The 17412-nt window shown below is 40.4% G+C and overlaps 1 protein-coding gene across 2 annotated transcripts in view; it reads left to right on the top strand.

The window, feature by feature from the left end:
* RASSF8 (Ras association domain family member 8) overlaps positions 1–17412 on the top strand; it is a 65882-nt gene that overhangs the window by 40163 nt on the left and 8307 nt on the right. For both annotated transcript variants that reach the window (XM_006090640.2, XM_023755503.1), the window contains exon 2: positions 13044–13248. In XM_006090640.2, coding sequence (XP_006090702.1) covers positions 13146–13248 — 103 coding nt within the window. In that variant the 5' untranslated portion in view covers positions 13044–13145. The remainder of the gene's footprint in view (positions 1–13043; positions 13249–17412) is intronic.

Genomic DNA, 17412 nt, shown 5'->3' with positions numbered 1-17412 from the left:
CACACACACACACACACACATACATATATACTAGTACATACATTAACATACTAAATTGCAAGTCTAGATCAGCCTTAAAAAGGAATTACGGTCACCCTGACATAAACTTGTACAGTAATGCTGAAGAGTGTAATTAGAGTATAGGTGAGTGAGTTTTATAGCTTTTTGTCACCTCTCTGATACTTGGATGTGTTGGATCCATCTTCTCAGCTCTAGATGCAAATTTCTAATTTTGCTGGATAGCTCTACAGAAATGTTTATTGCTTTTACAAATTCAGAATATCCAAAACTAATTAGTAACTTTTTATTTGTGGCTGAATCATACTAAGAAAAATAATTGCTAGTTATTATAAATGGTTTGGAACTTTTAGAGTCTAGTTTTAAAAATGAAAAAATGAGGGCCCCCCTGATGTGGCTCAGTGGTTGAGCATCAGCTTGTGAATCAAGAGGTCATTGTTCTGTTCCCCATTGTTCAGGGCATATGCCCTGGTTATGGGCTCAGTCCCCAGTGGGGGGCGTGGCAGGAGGCAGCCAATCAATGCTTCTCTCATCATTAATGTTTCTATCTCTTTTTCCCTCTCCCTTCCTCTTTGAAATCAATAAAAATATTTTTTAAATAAATAAAAATTAAATGAGATATGTGTTTATTTATTTTTTTTAAAATATATTTTATTGAGTTTTTACAGAGAGGAAGGGAGAGAGATAGAGAGCTAGAAACATCGATGAGAGAGAAACATCGACCAGCTGCCTCCTGCACATCTCCCACTGGGGATGTGTCCGCAACCCAGGTACATGCCCTTGACCGGAATCGAACCTGGGACCCTTCAGTCCGCAGGCCGACGCTCCATCCACTGAGCCAAACCGGTTTCGGCGAGATATGTGTTTATTTAACTTAACTTTTCTGAAATAATACAGACATAAATCAAAAAGGTTAATTTATGCTTTCCCCATCTAAAGGAGCTACTAGTAAACATAACAATTTAAGAACTTGTTGACTGAGAAAACAGATAATATGTTTGAAAGAGCAGTTGGGAAAAAAGCATATGTTGGGTTATAAATGGGAGAGAATATTAACCACAGCAGTGTGTGTGTGTGTATGTGTGTGTGTGTGTGTGTGTGTCTTCATGATCTTAGACAATTTATTTAGGTAGGTAATTTACAAACTGGAATCTGAAAATAGCTTGAGAAGTCTGTGCTGTTTACTTTATCAATTCTTTTGTTTTGATTTCATTAGATTCCATACATTCTTTTTACTAAAACCCTCTGAGTTTTTAGGGTGGAACATGTCTTCTACTTGACTGGTGACATTTAGCCTATTTTGATTAATTTGGTTTCAGGGAGGCAGAAGCTTTGCTTAAGTGATAAAGTGTTGAAAAAGCTGTGTCAGGAGAATTTATACTTTGAATTTTTTCCAATTCCTCAACATTAGTAGTATTTTTTTGTTTTCATTTTCCTATCAACTTTTTTGTAAGTACAATTTACTTGCACATTTTCTTTCACTGAGTATTTAAAAATTAATCTATACAAATTATTTCAATTAAACATTTTATTTATGATCACATTGAAATCACTAATTGTAGATTAGAACAATAGTATTCTTTAAGTATTGCCTTAGGATATATTGAAGAATTTTACAATGTGGTATAATATTTACAATAGTGTCTCTAATGATAAGATTTAACATTTATTCCAGGAGTTTAAATCCATACTATAGGGCTTTTCTAGACTTAGAGTACTTGAATACCGATTTTGTCACCTCTGGGTTCACACTGACTTTTGCATTAGTTCTGTGCTTTCTTCCCCAGTTAAATGCAAACTGTCAGTTTCTGTCCTGTGCAGTTAGCACCTGTGCTACTCAGCAAACACATACGGTGTGACATGTCAGCCACTGTGCCAGGGCTTCAAGCAGTAGTATGGGAGTCAGAGGGGTTAGGCAGATAAGTACTTTGAGATAAAACAAAAACATGGTGCTTTGGAAGCCCAGGGAAGAGGGGCCACCTCCAGGTCAGAAGAGAGGCCAAAAGACTGGGGAAGGTTGCCTAGAGGAGGCTGAGGGAGTTTGAAGGATGTGCAAGAAGCAGAAGCATTTTCCAAGGAGGGAGCAGCATAAGCAGCACAGAGATGCTGGAGAGGGTGATAATAAAGACCTGAAATGCTTTGGCACTGTTCAGGGCAACCGCAACAGTTGCAAGGTGATGAAGAGGTCATACATCCCTCCATGACCTGTGAAGAGTTTGGATTTTATCCTGGAGGCAATGGGGAGCCATTATAGGATACTGAGCAGGAATGTGGAGTCAAATCTGTATTTAAGAGCGATTTTCTCTAGCAACAACAGATAAAAATGGATACATAGGGGGAGAGAGGCAGGATGGGAAGACAGGGAGGGGACTGCATCAGTTAGCAGGCAGGTGCAGGATGCAGGAGTTGCACTCAGCTATAAGTGTTCAAAGCAGGATTATTGATAATAACCCTTAACTAGGAACAACCCGAATGTCCCAAACCAGTAGATGGTGAACAAGTTGTGGTATATTTATACAGTGGATAACTCTACTGCAATGAGAAAGAATGAACCACTGTGCACAGGAGCAGCTACGAAGCTCAGCAAACATACTGTTAGACCAGAGAAACCAGACACCACTTCGAAAGCTGTCATCCATTCATACAAAATTCAGAAACAGGCATAACCAGACTATGATGATAGAGTCAGAGTGATGGTTGCTTTTCAGGGGCAGGGTTGGGACTCGGACAGGGGCTCTTCTTAATCTTGGGTATGGTTAGATGGGTGTGTTTGACATTCATCACACTTAAATTGAATGTTATGCTTCAATTAAAACATTTCTTTGAAAGTCCAGTTTTACCCTAGACATGTACACTATCCCAGTGTCACCCCCAGTCACTACCTAAATAGTGACTTATTACCTGGCTGCTGCTTTCCTTCTCCCTGAAGAGGGAGCAAGAGGCAGGTTTTAGTGGCCCCTGGAGGGATTCTTGGCCATGTTCTTTACCCATTTCATTCCATGGGTTGGTACTTCTGCAGATGACCTTTGGCCAGGATTATCACTAGATTATCAGTGCTTGAGCTTTGCTCTCTACTCTGAAAATGCAGGACTTAATCAGATATGCTAATGGAGTGCAAATAAATTTATTTAAACATAAACAATAGGTTGTTTTCCCCTTAAGCAAGCAGTTTGATCTGGAAAGTGTATTGGGATTTTTAAAGTTAATTGCTTCAGTAGCAGTACCCTGTAGTGGAGCCTTTTATATTTATTCATGTGCTCTGGGTTAGGTGTGGAGCTTTCCTCATTCAATCTGACTGCTGATTGACAGGTCACAGCCATCTTCTCCTGGTGCTGTGGTTTCTGCAAAGGGCAGGGAATAGGCCTAAGCACAGTTCTATAAATAGGATACTATCAAGTAGAGTATCACTTTAGTCAGCATCACTGACAATATTTACAATAAACATCTGGTCTTTTGCCCCGACATTTCACAGTACACATCTCAAACTTAGTATCTATCTTCTTCAGTAATACTGAAGGCTCACTAAGCAGTGCAACGCTTCCTAAGTTATTTGAAGTTCCTATGTCCCCAACTAAATGCAGAGGGCACACAATATCTAAAGAGAGTGGCCACTAATGATAGGGCGAGGAGTAGTGTGGCAATTTGGAACAATAGCATTATTTGTTTTATTACACTGAATAATTAACCTCTCTATTAAAATTATGGTAAATACCTATAGCCTTTAAAGTAATTTTAAATATATTTTTATTGATTTCAGAGAGGAAGGAAGAGATAGAATCATCAATGATGAGAGAGAATCATTGATCGACTGCCTCCTGCACGTCCCCCATTGGGGATCAAGCCCACAACCAGGCATGTGCCCTGACCAGGAATCAAAGCGTGACCTCCTGGTTTATAGGTAAACACCCAACCACTGAGCCACACTGGCTGGGCCCTATTACTTCAAAATATCACCAAAAGATGCACCTATTTTTGCATATCATCTAGGGATTTAATTACTTAATTAGATTTTCTTCAGGAAATAAGTAGAATATTCTAAAGCAAAATTATTATTTAAAGGGTAAGAGGAAACTACCTTTTCAAGTTGTTTGTTTGAATAGATACTTTTTAAATTTTTTTATGAAAATTTATTTAGAAACTCAGAGAGGTAGAAGTGAACCTTAGAAGAAATGGCCGGGCTCAGGAAACAAGTTACAGCAAAAGGAGAGGGGGGGAGGAAGAGAGAGAAAGGCCTTCAGAGATGAACACGAGGAGAGGTTTGGGCCGCTGCGGGGTGGGGAAAGCATGCTCTTTGGAAAGAAGGGGGTGTGCTCCATAGAGAGAGCCACCGGTTTTCTATGAATTGAAATATTCCAGATTCTTAGGAAGTAGGCATCTTTCTTTAGTTTTGCCAAATATAATCTCTGGCTTTCATACTCTTAAAGAATTTAGTACTTTATCCACTGAATAAGTTTAGTAATGAAATCTTTTTTAAAAGCATTTAAACTGTTCTACTTTATTTACATTAATTAAATCTTAAAATTAAAGTTAGTACAAGTTTTATAGTCTGGTAACCCCTTTCATCCAAGGAGCTAAAATTTTCCTTTAGTAATATATTTATTTTATTACTATTTCCTCCCCTAAATATTTTATTTTGGCTTTGAAATGTTTACCTATTAATTTAGCTTAGAAATATATACCTGCTAAGGAACATGTTTTGATATATAAAGTTTGGCTATTTGAAGTCACTATTGTGGCTACAGGTTAAAAAAATGTTTTTTTGAAATGTTTACACACATAATTGTAACTATAAAAATTGTGTGTCAGAATTGATCGGCTCAATATTTATGATATTATGAATAAGAAGCCCATGGTGATTTTGACTTCACAGATGGAAAATACATTTCTTTTTATCCTCTATTAAGTAAAATGGTGGGTTTCACTGCAGAATACCATAAATATGAAAATCAGGAAACCGATTCATTATACCTGAATGGTGTCTAAGATATTGCACATAATTCACTGTCACTTAAGTGGGTAAAAATCACTAATGAAGAAGCCCACATACTCTCAGGTTTGGATAAGAAAGGATCCTGCCTTGCAGACAGCCTGTTGTAGTAGAAAGGACGTTGACACTGGTGGGCTGGTGATATTGCCTCAGATCCCAGCTCTATTCCAGCAGAAACCTCAAGGGCCAGGGATGCCTTATTAAGTCGGATTTGATTATTGAACATCTGCTCTTTGCTACATCCCAGTTCTGTGGCAACAGTTAGGTCAAATATATTATCTAGCTTAGTAGTATTGGAATTTATAGATCCCATGGTCACATCTGCTTGAATACTTTCTCTCCTGAGCCAGGAATGGTGATTCCAAATGTCCTTGCAGACTTGACCAATAACTTATCTTATAAACTAGAGGCCCAGCACACAAAATCTTGCAGGTAGGGTCCCTAGGCCTAGCCTGCGATCAGGGCCATCTTCTGTCCGTTCACCAGTCACCACGCCAAACGCCGCCTTCCGCCGCGAGGCGGGTAGGTCACAGGCGTGCCCTGCAGCAGCAGTAGCCATGGCGCGGTGCCTGCATGAGTGGCCCGAGTGGGCAGCACGTTCCATCAGCAGCCGGCCTGGCGCACGCGCATGGAGGTGAAGTCACCAGTGCCCAATTTCCCACCAGCCAGAGCCCCCAAGCAGCTGGGGATGAGCTGGGGATCCCAACAGCCTGACAGCCAGCCCAGTTCCCCATTCACCATCGCTGATCCATCGGAGCCTACGGGCTGGGGGGAGGGACCAAGAGGTCAGCTGTTCCACCCGCTTGCCAGTCCCAGTCCCACCCCACCCGCCGCCACCCACCCACTTCCCCATGGTTCCCTGTTCGCCTGCGGGCGGGGGTGGGGGGTAAGGGAGGTGGGGGAGGGGAGGGACCGAGAGGTGGTCAGTGCACCTCATGGCGACTGATCGGTCGTTCAGATCGTTATGCTTATGGTCCCTGGCCTTTTATTATATAGGATAAGTAGCTTTTTAGTGGTTCTGCCCATTATCACATTTGGATCTGCCTCCTGCTGGCTGAGTAGTATTGGACGAGTTACTGATTTCTCTATACCTCTGTTTCCTCATTTAGCTCAATAACTTATGTCACATAGAGCTACAGATGGGTATAGAAAGGATTACGTAAAATACCATATATGTGTATATAACAGTTACCTTTGCATCTATCACATAGTAAGAGTTTAGTAGGTGTTAGCTATTTACTATTTTTACTGGGTAGATTCAGTAAAAAACAAGGACGTTTTCCTTTGAAGTGTTGGTTTACATTGAAGGTAGCAAAGTATATCTGCTTAAGGAGAAAGATCACTTAAATATATCTTTTAAATATCACCACCTATACTGATGTGTTGTTTTTTTCAGTAGAAGCACATTATAACATTATCTGCTTATTGCCAGTTTCCTGCCGATTCTGAAAGAGAGCACATGTAGCAGAAAGCACAATATAATCGATGGCAGAGTTCAGGATTTTTCACGTTAAGATTTTGGAAGTATGGTCTCTTGTCCCAGACCTGGGAGCTTTACCAGGAGTTAAACCATCACAGAACTTGGCACTACACACATGCTTTCAACTATTTCTGAAGGGCCAAAAATGAGGCTGGGACCTAACAGAAGATGTAATTGCAAAACAGATGGCTTTTTATAGTACTCTAGCAAGAAGTGGAACCCAGTGGTCTATTATTTTTATGTTTCTTAAGAGATTTTTGTGCCAATAAAATTAAGTTGCAAGGTCTCAGGCTGTTCCACCCACCATAAACATTTAAGAAAATTAGCAAGAACAGACCACATAGAGGTTTTTTGTGCTAATGTTCTTATGTCAGTGGTAACCCCCATTTTATGGTCTGTTTTAACTAGAGTTCTTTACAAGAGCAACTCCTTCAGTGACGTCTGTACTGGGCACTGGATTTATTTCAATATATGTAAAGCTTAGTCATTTAATTTCAGATTTCAGAAAAATCTAAGTTAATATTATGGTATTCCAAAGGTTGGCTCTGCTAGCATCTATCCACGTGACTTTGATCCAATGATACAATCTGGCCAGGCCTCAGACTTCTGTGTTCAGTGAAATGATGGTACTAGTTGATGGCCAGTGGGTTGCTAGCTCTGATGCTCTTTGAAATGAGTGACCTTTACATGCCTGAAGGAAGGCCTTTCATATGCCCATCCCTCTCTGACATCTGTAGGTGTGAGGAATCCACAGCTTCCTTAGAACCAAGTGGAACAAAATGTATGTTTTAGTGTTGTTGGTAGGCTTGTGTCTTGAGAAGAAGAATATGGCAAGGCTGGAATGGTAGAAAGGAAGTAAAAAGAGAAAATGCATGTGCCACTCAAGATTAGTGGCATTGTGTGGTGGAATGTGGCCTTCCTGTTAAAGTTGACCTGGGTACTACCACTAGAGAGATTGCAGCCATCAGGAATTGGCTTACGTAAGGGCGATGAGGGCCATCGGAGGCCTTGATCGAGACTGAATTGTGTGTGTCTGCTTGTTCCTTCCCATCATTTTTGTGACATCCCTTCATACCTACTACCCATGGGTTCTCTGGCCACTCATTCCAAGGTATGATGCTTTAGGCTTAAATACTGAAACAAAACACTTACTCCATTAGTGTTCTGTGAGCTAGATATAAAAAAAAAAGAAGTCAATCTAATAAACATATTCTTGTGTTACCATGAGGTATTAGAATGATTTTACACATAGTTACTATGGGCAGCAGCAGTGGGGAGGGGGCAGAAGAGGAAAGAAATGACTTTTTGATGGTGTCAGTTGGTATATTAGACTGGTAAAAGGAATTATTTTGAAGCTGACCTTAGTTTTGAGACTAGCCCTAGTTATTGGAAACATATCTTTGTTTTCTGATACAGGTAATTGTAAAGAACCTGCTTTTAAAATTATAATTATTGCATATTAAGTCTGTATTTTTGCTCAGAGTGATAATTGACTGGTCAGAATTTATCCAAATTGTTAGTTCATAAATAATTACCATCCTAGCAAAGTACTTTATTTCTAAAAGGTTTTGATAATGTTTTATGACCTGTTGGTTAACACTCTGGGTAGGAGAAAAGTTTTGGTACCTGATTATTAGTAATTCTAATAACTACTATTCAGAATATACTGTGTTCATTGTGCTGAATTTCTCTCTGTGTTGCCAAAACAACAACAACAACTAGTGGCTAGCATCAGCATTTCATTTCATTAAAGTAGCTACTCTGATTGTGAGGACTTTATTATAACTCAGTTTATCTGTATACTGGTTTTAAAAAGAATGCAATGGTATGCAATAACCTTAGATCTTGAGCAAAACTAGCAATGAAGGAAATGTTAAAATTGGCAGTAAACTATTTGTCAGTATGCTTGTGTCTAGTGTCCAGGAAATAATGGAATTTACACAGTAGCTTGATGTTTACCATCAAAGGAAGTTAAACTATGTAAAAGCATGCAGTCAACTCTTGTTATTCACCAGGGCCTTTGGTCACTACAGTTTTGTCAAGTGATCAATACATCACCTTGTTTTACATCGTTTTCTGTTTAAAAACACCATATATATGTGTATGTGTGTGTGTGTGTGTGTGTGTGTGTGTGTGTGTGCGCGCGCGCGCCTAACATCCGAAGGGCCCCCTTGGGATTTCACCGGGGAGACAAGGATTTTGATAATCCGGATTAAGGGGTGCTGCCCATTGGAGGGGGGGGGGGAAGGAAGGAAGGCCCCGGCTGACAGTGGGGGAAAGGAGGTCCGGCTGCAAGCTGGGAAGCCCTGAATCAGCCCTAATCACCCCCCAGGGTTAGGAACCCACCGGGTCCTTGATTTAGGAACTGGGCTTCTAAAATATAAATATATATATATAATAATTTGTATATATATATAGTATAGATGTATATATATACCCCCCCCTAGGCTGGTCAGCTGGTTAACCATTTGACCGTGATGCACATTGACCACCAGGGGGCAGACACTCAATGCAGGAGCTGCCCCCTGGTGGTCAGTGTGCTCCCACAAGGGGAACACCGCTCAGCTGACTGATGGGTGCCAGACGCCCAGCTCACGGTTGGCGTGCGTGGCTGCTGTGGCGCAAGACTCTCCCGCATCCACAGCAGTGCTACCAAGAAGGCGTGGCAGCAGGCACAGCGGGGCCGGATGAGTGGGAGCGGGGCCCGGATGAGTGGGAGCGGCGCCCGGCCCAGGCTCGGGCTCCTCCCCAGCCTCCTGTCCCTTTGTGTACTACTACATCCCTCGGGGGATGTCGGACTGCTGGCTTTGGCCTGATCCCTGCAGGCCAGAGGCCCAGGGATCAGGTCAAAACTGGCAGTCTGACATTCCCCGAAGGATTCTGGATTGCAAGAGGACACAAGCCAGGCTGAGGGACCTCACTGGTGCACGAATCCGTGCACTGGACCTCACAGCTAGCAGCACTATAACTTGTGCTGGAACAAAACTTACCTAGGCACATCACAGCTTTCTTGCATTTAGGAACACTAGATAGTACTTTATGACAATGCTTGGGGGGCATTTAATCAGTGAAATAACCCACAAAAATGCAAGAACATAACACTAAATAGACTTTGACAAGGACACTTGTTGACAGTATGAAAGCAGAAACAAGAAGGCAGAGCAATGATTTGTCCAGCCTCAGCTGGGAACTCAAATTGTTCACTGCTGTGTACATGTCTGTAAATGACTAAAGCATGCCACAAGTGTTAGTTTGGGGGTTAAAAGTAAATTTTAGTGCCCTAGCTGGTTTGGTTCAGTAGATGGAATGTCCGCTTGAATACTGAAGAGTACCAGGTTCGATTCTGGTAAAGGGCACGTACCTTGGTTGCAGGCTCAATCCCCAGCCCTGTGCGGGGCTCATGTGGTAGGCAGACAATCAACATGACTCTCTCACATCAATGTTTCTCTCTCTGTGTTTCTCCCCTCCCTTCCACTCTCTCTAAGAATAATGGGAAAATATCCTCAGGTGAGGATTAACAACAAAAAAAAAACATTAGTGGATGATTTCACAAATAAGGAAACCATGAATAATGAGGATTGAATGTAATTGCACTAATCTTGGGGAAATGTTTCCATAAATTCAGATGCTTAATTCCAATAGGCTTTTAAGATAGTAAATGGTTGTTAGTTAAAGAACACTTGTTCAGCAGTAGCATGTTACTTAACAAACTTAGTTCTTTATTATCAAAATTATTAAAATGATAGTGCTTTGAATATAGAAACTTCATAATGAAAACACATACTCCTTATATTAATACCCTCACTAGTAGAACCTTACTTCTACCTGCATCACTGTTTCCATGGAAAAAAAACTATTGCAAATTCCAGCTGAGGTTCCAAAGCCTGTTTGCTTCCTGAGTCTTTAGTTCCAATGATGACCTGCCCATCACACGCGCCTACAATGTAGGACTTTCCCCCTCCTGTCTAGTTCTGGGGCTGGGAGCAGAGCTTTCGGAGTTGGGCTTTGGAGGATCTGAAAGAAAGAACGGGGAGTTCTAGGGGCCTCTTCTGGGAAGATAGATTCTTCAAATGACTCTCATGGTTCTAGGGAAGCTAGGCATCGTTGTCAGTACAGCCCCAAACTTGACAGCCATTCACTAAAACCAGCGGCCCTTCTAGAAATAAAATGTGGGGCCATGTGGGTCATTGATCTGATCCATGAAGGCATTTTTCCTACCCTCCTTAACGATTCAAGGTTGTATTATATTAGTGGTGTTAAAACAAAAACACAGAATCAGGTCTTCTCTGTGATGAATCACGGTAGGAAGTCTCTGATCCAGTGGTTAAATACCCTGCAAGTTTATATTAACTTGGGCAGTGTTATTTGTGCTCAGTGTTTTCCCACATCACTATACTCTGTAATAGTTAACAGATGGACATGTGTTTTATGTTCATTTGTATTCACTTAATGATTAAAAGCTCAAGGTGAAACTGTGGTAATTTAGATAGGAAAATATGTGGTGGTGTACTAAAACCTTTGTGGAAACTAAAAATGTGCTTCTTAAGTTTCCTTGAAATGACAGGTTTCTTTGTGAGGAGACAGACTTTTAGTGAGATCTGCTGTCTTTCTTGTTAGGTTTCCCAAGTTTAAATTTTTTTAATGATAAGAGACTAGGTATTCAATAGATTTTAATGCAACTGAGTTTTTTCTTTTTAAATTCAGCTCGTTTATTTATTTTAATCAAATAACTTAAATTTAATATATTAATTTAATACTGTATATATATATATACATATATATATATACATATATATATACACACACATACACATACATACATACACACATTTATATATTGTTTGGCCATTTTTTAAATCTTAATTTATTCCAAGACAGAATAATTCATATTCTAATTCTAGTAGGGAGTGTCTAGCAGAGAAGGAAACAAATTTTGTTTTAAGTCCTAACTCTTCTCTGTTTCCTTTCTTTAAATGTTCTCTAAATGGATTGGGGACAGTAGCATATAAACCTCTTACTTGAAGTGTAGAGTGCACACCAGCCCATTAAAGGAGCTTTCAAGACTTTATTTACTGTGTTTCTTACAATTCTTTGCTTTTAGAACCCTTTTTCCCCAGAAACTCTTAACAGCTCACAGGGCTTCATAACTGAGGAGCGCAGTTACGGGAATCAGCTTGTCATGGGCAATGCCCCGTTCTCTGGTTGCATAGGGGTTTATGAAACCGCCCTGGCACTGCAGAGCGCGCTAAAGCACGTGCTGGGAAATAACATTAGGCCGGTCCTTCCTCTTGTTTTCGGGATGACAAGAACTATTTTTGTAACTTCCCTAGAGAAAGTAGGAATATTGTTAGGCTTATTCTCCTTCAACTCACATGTATTCTGACTCATCTGCCCAGGTGGCCAGGTGGCCTAGAACTGTCTTAGGTCCTGTAAGAGAATGTGCATAACTAAGTTACTGTTTGTAGTAAATACTACTTTACAAGAAACATTTTTAGGGTTTCTAAAATAAGCTTTTTAATAAGGCATTAATCTCGAAACACCAATGCTGTTGTAAACCTCAACTTCATGTTCTTTCTAATTAAGTCAGTGTGTATTACACCTCATAAACGTTAACGGTTTTTTAAAACCACAGAAAAATTGGACAATCACAGGACAGTGGACAAACAAATCATAGTTGATTAAAGATTTAATGCAGGAAGAGTTGAGATTTTCAGTACCCACAGGAAAAAGAAGCATGTGTAATTAATTGATCTTTAGCAGGCTCATAATGACACTCAAATAGAAGAAATCAAGGCATTTGGCTTGACTGTAGGAGAATGTACAAATTTCTGCTTAACATGCAGTGCAGCTAAACAAAACAAAAAAATAACTGGGAAATGGCAAGTGTAACAAAAGGTTACGGTTTTTATTATTAGAATAACTTATAATTTCAGAAACTTGTCAAACCCTAATTAAGTAAATGAGAAAAGGACATATATGGGGAAGTTGTCAGCCGTCAAAGGAATTCTTTTCCTTTAATATTCTCTGTACACCGGAGCCTTGTGCTCTGCTTTGTGAAGACGGCACTCAGTCCCTCGGGGACGAGAGGAAGGCAAGGGGCACACGGAACAAGGAATACCATGGCGTTATGCACACACCTCTGCAAATGCTGCCAAGGCTGTAGAAACTGGTTCCATTATGTATGATTCCTACAATGACAAAAACTTTTTTATTTCTCTTTAACCTCAGAAATGATTCTAATGAAACAATTTTTTTTAAAAGAAACAGCTTATATGTTGAGCAATAGGACTTAGTCGAGTAAATAAGATTTATTTACCCAATAGAGAGTGTGGCCTTATGATTAAAATTATAATTATGAAAATAGCAGTAATATGAAACAATGTCATGACAGGTGGCTTCAGTTGCATTCACGTGGCTGAATTCAGTTCTGTAAAATAAGGAAGCACGTGGTCATTGATGGTAGGATCATCATATATTAAAATTTGTTTTGTGTAATATTTGCGTACTAGAAGAAATCCTAAGATTCATTCTATTAAAAATGTGTTTTCCTCTTTTTAGCTGACTGCACAGACTGCCTTCTCCGTGTTTCCATAGCCAGAGACATGACCTGACGCTATTGATGACCAGTCTCAGGGCCCTTGGGTGACCAGCTGGTGCACCATGGAACTTAAAGTTTGGGTGGATGGAGTTCAGAGGATTGTTTGTGGGGTCACCGAAGTCACAACTTGCCAGGAGGTTGTAATAGCCTTAGCTCAAGCGATAGGTAAGTGAATTCCCTGGTGTCTAAGATAAAGTTGTTTATGGGTCCTATTGTTGTTTTTTTCAATATTGATTTCTAACGGGTTTTGTACATTTGCTTTCATGATATCTCACAAGCTCACTTTTACTTTTACTTATCACTGTTCCGTGTGCTTAGGTAAATCTGTAAAGACCCTGCCTCTCTGGTTCCCCCCAGATTTTACTAATCTTGAGTCTAGAGTAGGGGTGGGCAAACTTTTTGACTCAAGGGCCACAATGGGTTCTTAAACTGGACCGGAGGGCTGGAACAAAAGCATGGATGGAGTGTTTGTGTGAACTAATATAAATTCAAAGTAAACATCATTACAATAAAAGGGTACGGTCTTTTTTTTTTTTTAGTTTTATTCATTTCAAACGGGCCGGATCCGGCCCGCGGGCCGTAGTTTGCCCATGGCTGGTCTAGAGTCTGTACTGCCTTCCCTTCTGCTGTTTATCCTAAACAATTGTTTCTGGAATGAAGGATGTCAAAACCTGGAGTCCTAATTCCCAGGCCCCTCATTGGAAAAATCCTATTTACTGTTTATTCTGTATACGTTTAGAAAAGAAAATGCAACAAATTAGATAACATGGTTTTTCACTAGAAAGGTAATGTGTACTTTTAAAATCTTATCATATAGTAAAGATGAAGTTGTCAAGTATATGCTTGCTGGCTCTATCTTATTCAATTACTCTATGCACTTTTTCTTCTTTTTTGCTCCCAGTTTATCTTTATCACATTGTCTGAGTGTTTTTTAGTTGTCTAAAACCCTTTTGGAACATGATGAAGGCATCTACATCTATATCGGGAAAGCCAGTAATGTGGGTTCAAGTTTATATTTGCATCTTAAATCCATTATTTAGCAAGCACGTATTCAGAGGAAACTGTTCAGCTCCATGCTAGGTGTTCGGTGCCTCTTTGTCTTTGAACTTCTTATCAAAAGTTTATTTTATGTCATGCTAGTCTATATATATAAAGCCTAATACACAAAGTATCCCCTCGGGAGTTCAACTGGGAGGCCAGGAGTTTGATCGCTCGCTATGACGTGTGCTGACCACCAGGAGGCGGCGTGGAACGAAGGAACGCCCTGGCTGGCAGCCAGGGAAGGGAGGTCCAGGCCAGCAGCTGAAGGCCTTGATCGGCCCTGATCACCACCCAGGCCTAGGGACCCTACCCATTCATGAATTTCATGCATTGGGCCTCTAGTTTATATTGAAAGCATGTCAACTTAGCTCAGGGTTGAAACAAGCCAGTTTAACATTTTATAGAGACAAGTGTGCCACCGGCACTGTGGCAGATGCACTGTTAAAAGTTGGCAATGCCATATACAAAGATAGAGGCTTTCTTTTGGTTTTGCCTTAAATACCATATAGCACACTCCTATATCCTAGGCGTTCACGTCTAACAAAATGTTCTTGCAATTGGAACTAATACTAGGTTATGGACTTAAGTTTATTTATTAAAGAGGGGAGAATTCAGGTATTTAATTTTATTTCATATTCTTTGCAACCACCTTACTTTAGTAATTGTCCCTTTTAAAAGTTTCAGGAAATTTATTTGAATTAAATGTTAGTGTGGGTTTTTTTCCTTAGTGAAAACTAGGATTAGAAAGTGTCAAACGTAACTTTGTGATACTTGAGAATCAAGCCATGGACAGTAGTAAAAACAAACCAACAAAAAAAAAAACAAAAGGCCTGGTACTTGAGGAGTATAGCAAGCTGCATTTGTCTACGTGGTAACCACATTTTCTGCACAGCTTTTCAAAGGAAAAATGCCCAGATGTCCCAGGTGTGAGTTTATCCGTTTGCACTCAGGAGTGTATTTGTTAGTGAACAAGTTGAAAAGAAGTTTTAACAGAATCTGCTCCCCATTTTTGCTTGCTCAATATCTCAGCCCAGACCTGTTTTGAAAAGTTGACAACTTGAATGAGGATGTTTTATGATATTTCTCCAAGGCTTAACAACTCTTTCTGTATCATAAATACTTCATTGAATTAAGAATTCATCTAAGAGATGACTCAGCTGGCAGCCAGCCAAGGCCTGTGGCTCCTTGCTTCCGTCGTGCCCAAGATCGTCTCGGCATCAAATGCAGGATGCTGATACGCACTTAAATATTTATATGTCTTGTAATGAGAGTTATTGGTATTCAGTCTAAACACTAAATGAGAATTTTATAGGATTTGGCCTAATCTCTACTATAAGAAATAATAGAGGGTTTATTAATTAGGGGAAATTGCTGTTGTAACAAACCCCAGGATTTCTGTGGCTTAACAACAGTAAAAGTTCAGTTATACTATTAGCAGAGTATAGACTGGCTGCATGTTTCTAAAAAATGTATAGTGAAGCAACTTTAAAAGACTAGTTTCTTGGGTTTAAGGCCATCTATGTGCTTTATGGTGGCACGATATATATATATATATTCTGGATTCGGGATTGTTGAGTTTTCTGGGCAGCTGCAGTTACCTCAGGAAACCACTGAGATGAGCATATGTACACAAGTTGGTAATCTGATGCAGTGCTCCTACGCAGTCCTGTCAGACTGGAGCGAAAGAGAACGTACTTTGATACAAGCTGTTGAATGTGACTGGTAGTATAGAAAGAATACTTTCTCCTCGGACCTTTGACTATTTGACAGGTTAGATTTAGGTGGTAGAAATAGAACCGATTCTGAAACTACAAGAGACAGAATGACTGCTACTGAACCTCTGTGTCCTTCTCTCTCTCTCTCTAAACTAGTACAGTACAGCCCCTCTAATTCCACCCTGGAGCCCTCCCGTGGCCCCTCCCCCCGGCCGGCCCCACCCCTGATGGGCCCCCATCGGGGCGGGGCAGGCAGGCCACCTGGACCCCATCTGTGCATGAATTCATGTACCAGGGCTCTGGTGTCTTTAATAATGGCTACCACATACTGAGTACCTACTGTGGGCCAGGTGTGGTAGTAGGTGCTTACTACACTTGACTCCGACTCTTATAACCTGTGAGGAATTGCTACTCTCCTCATACAGAAGTAAAGTTATGCTACCTCCAGTAGGCAATTTACCCGGAAGTAAGTCTCCAGTTGTTTGCCTCCAAAGCTCCAACTTTTCAGCTGCACCCACCATTCAGGTTTCCTTAAAGGAGAACATTGCACATGCTTAAAGCAGTATCATTCTTCATGTGCTGCTTCTGAATTGCATGCATGGGTGTTCATATTTACATATCCAGATTCCCATGTAATGACACAGTAATTGAGAAAATACTACTGTTGGTTCAGAAGCTCATGAAATTAAAAAAAAGGCAGGAATGATAAATCAATAGCTATATATGCAAGCACTATAATTTCTAGATGTCAGGGTTAGTTTATTTTTTTGTAATAACATTAACTGCTAATGGACACTGCTTTTTATTGAGATATAATTAACATGTAACATTATGTTAGTTTCAAGTGTCACCTAATGGACACTTTTAACAAAATTAATATAATCCTGAACCACTCACCTTAAGTGGAAATATATAGGAAGTCTGTTCAAGCTAATGGCATGATATTGTCTTCTGAAACTTTTATCTTCCATAATTTCTAGTTAGGCTCAGTGTATATTTTACTTAAATGTGAATTTATTCTGTTTTTGCTTTCAATACCATTTTTGCCTTTTAAATTCTTTAGAAGAATCTTTGAAGCTTTTACTACCAAAACAGAACAAGACTTCTCTTCAGGCCCCGCTTTTCATGGGAAGCTATTTTGAAGGGTTGTTTCTAGTGAGGTGATTTGTTTTATTGGCCGCAGGTGTGCAGGGAGATGCCGCAGTGTGAACGTGGGTTTGCCGGCCCTCATGGGGAGACAGTAAAGACCTGTCCACTTGGCTGCATGTGTCCCTTCAGGAGGAGAACTGGGCCTCCGATGTGCAGAGAACGCAGAGGATTTACCAAGTGGAGGTTTATTCAGGTTTCGCAGTTCTACCTGGTTCCTGCGACCGGGTCCTTAGGGCTTCCAGTGGGGCATCCTGGTGTCCTCCTTGGCTTTGGCTGCAGGTCCTGCCCCAGGCAGGAAGGTCTAGGCCACCAGGTATTGGACACGAGTGTCAGGTTCTCACTGAGGTGTAAAGAATTAAGTTGAATTTCATAGCAAGTCTGAAGAGCATATGCAGTTCACATCCTGTCAGTTGATGCTGTTACA

This window comes from Myotis lucifugus, unplaced genomic scaffold (genome assembly GCF_000147115.1).
Source record: "Myotis lucifugus unplaced genomic scaffold, Myoluc2.0 scaffold_78, whole genome shotgun sequence".
Taxonomy (NCBI): domain Eukaryota; kingdom Metazoa; phylum Chordata; class Mammalia; order Chiroptera; family Vespertilionidae; genus Myotis; species Myotis lucifugus.
Note: the sequence above shows the minus strand (reverse complement) of the source record. Positions and strands in the feature narration are given on the sequence as shown.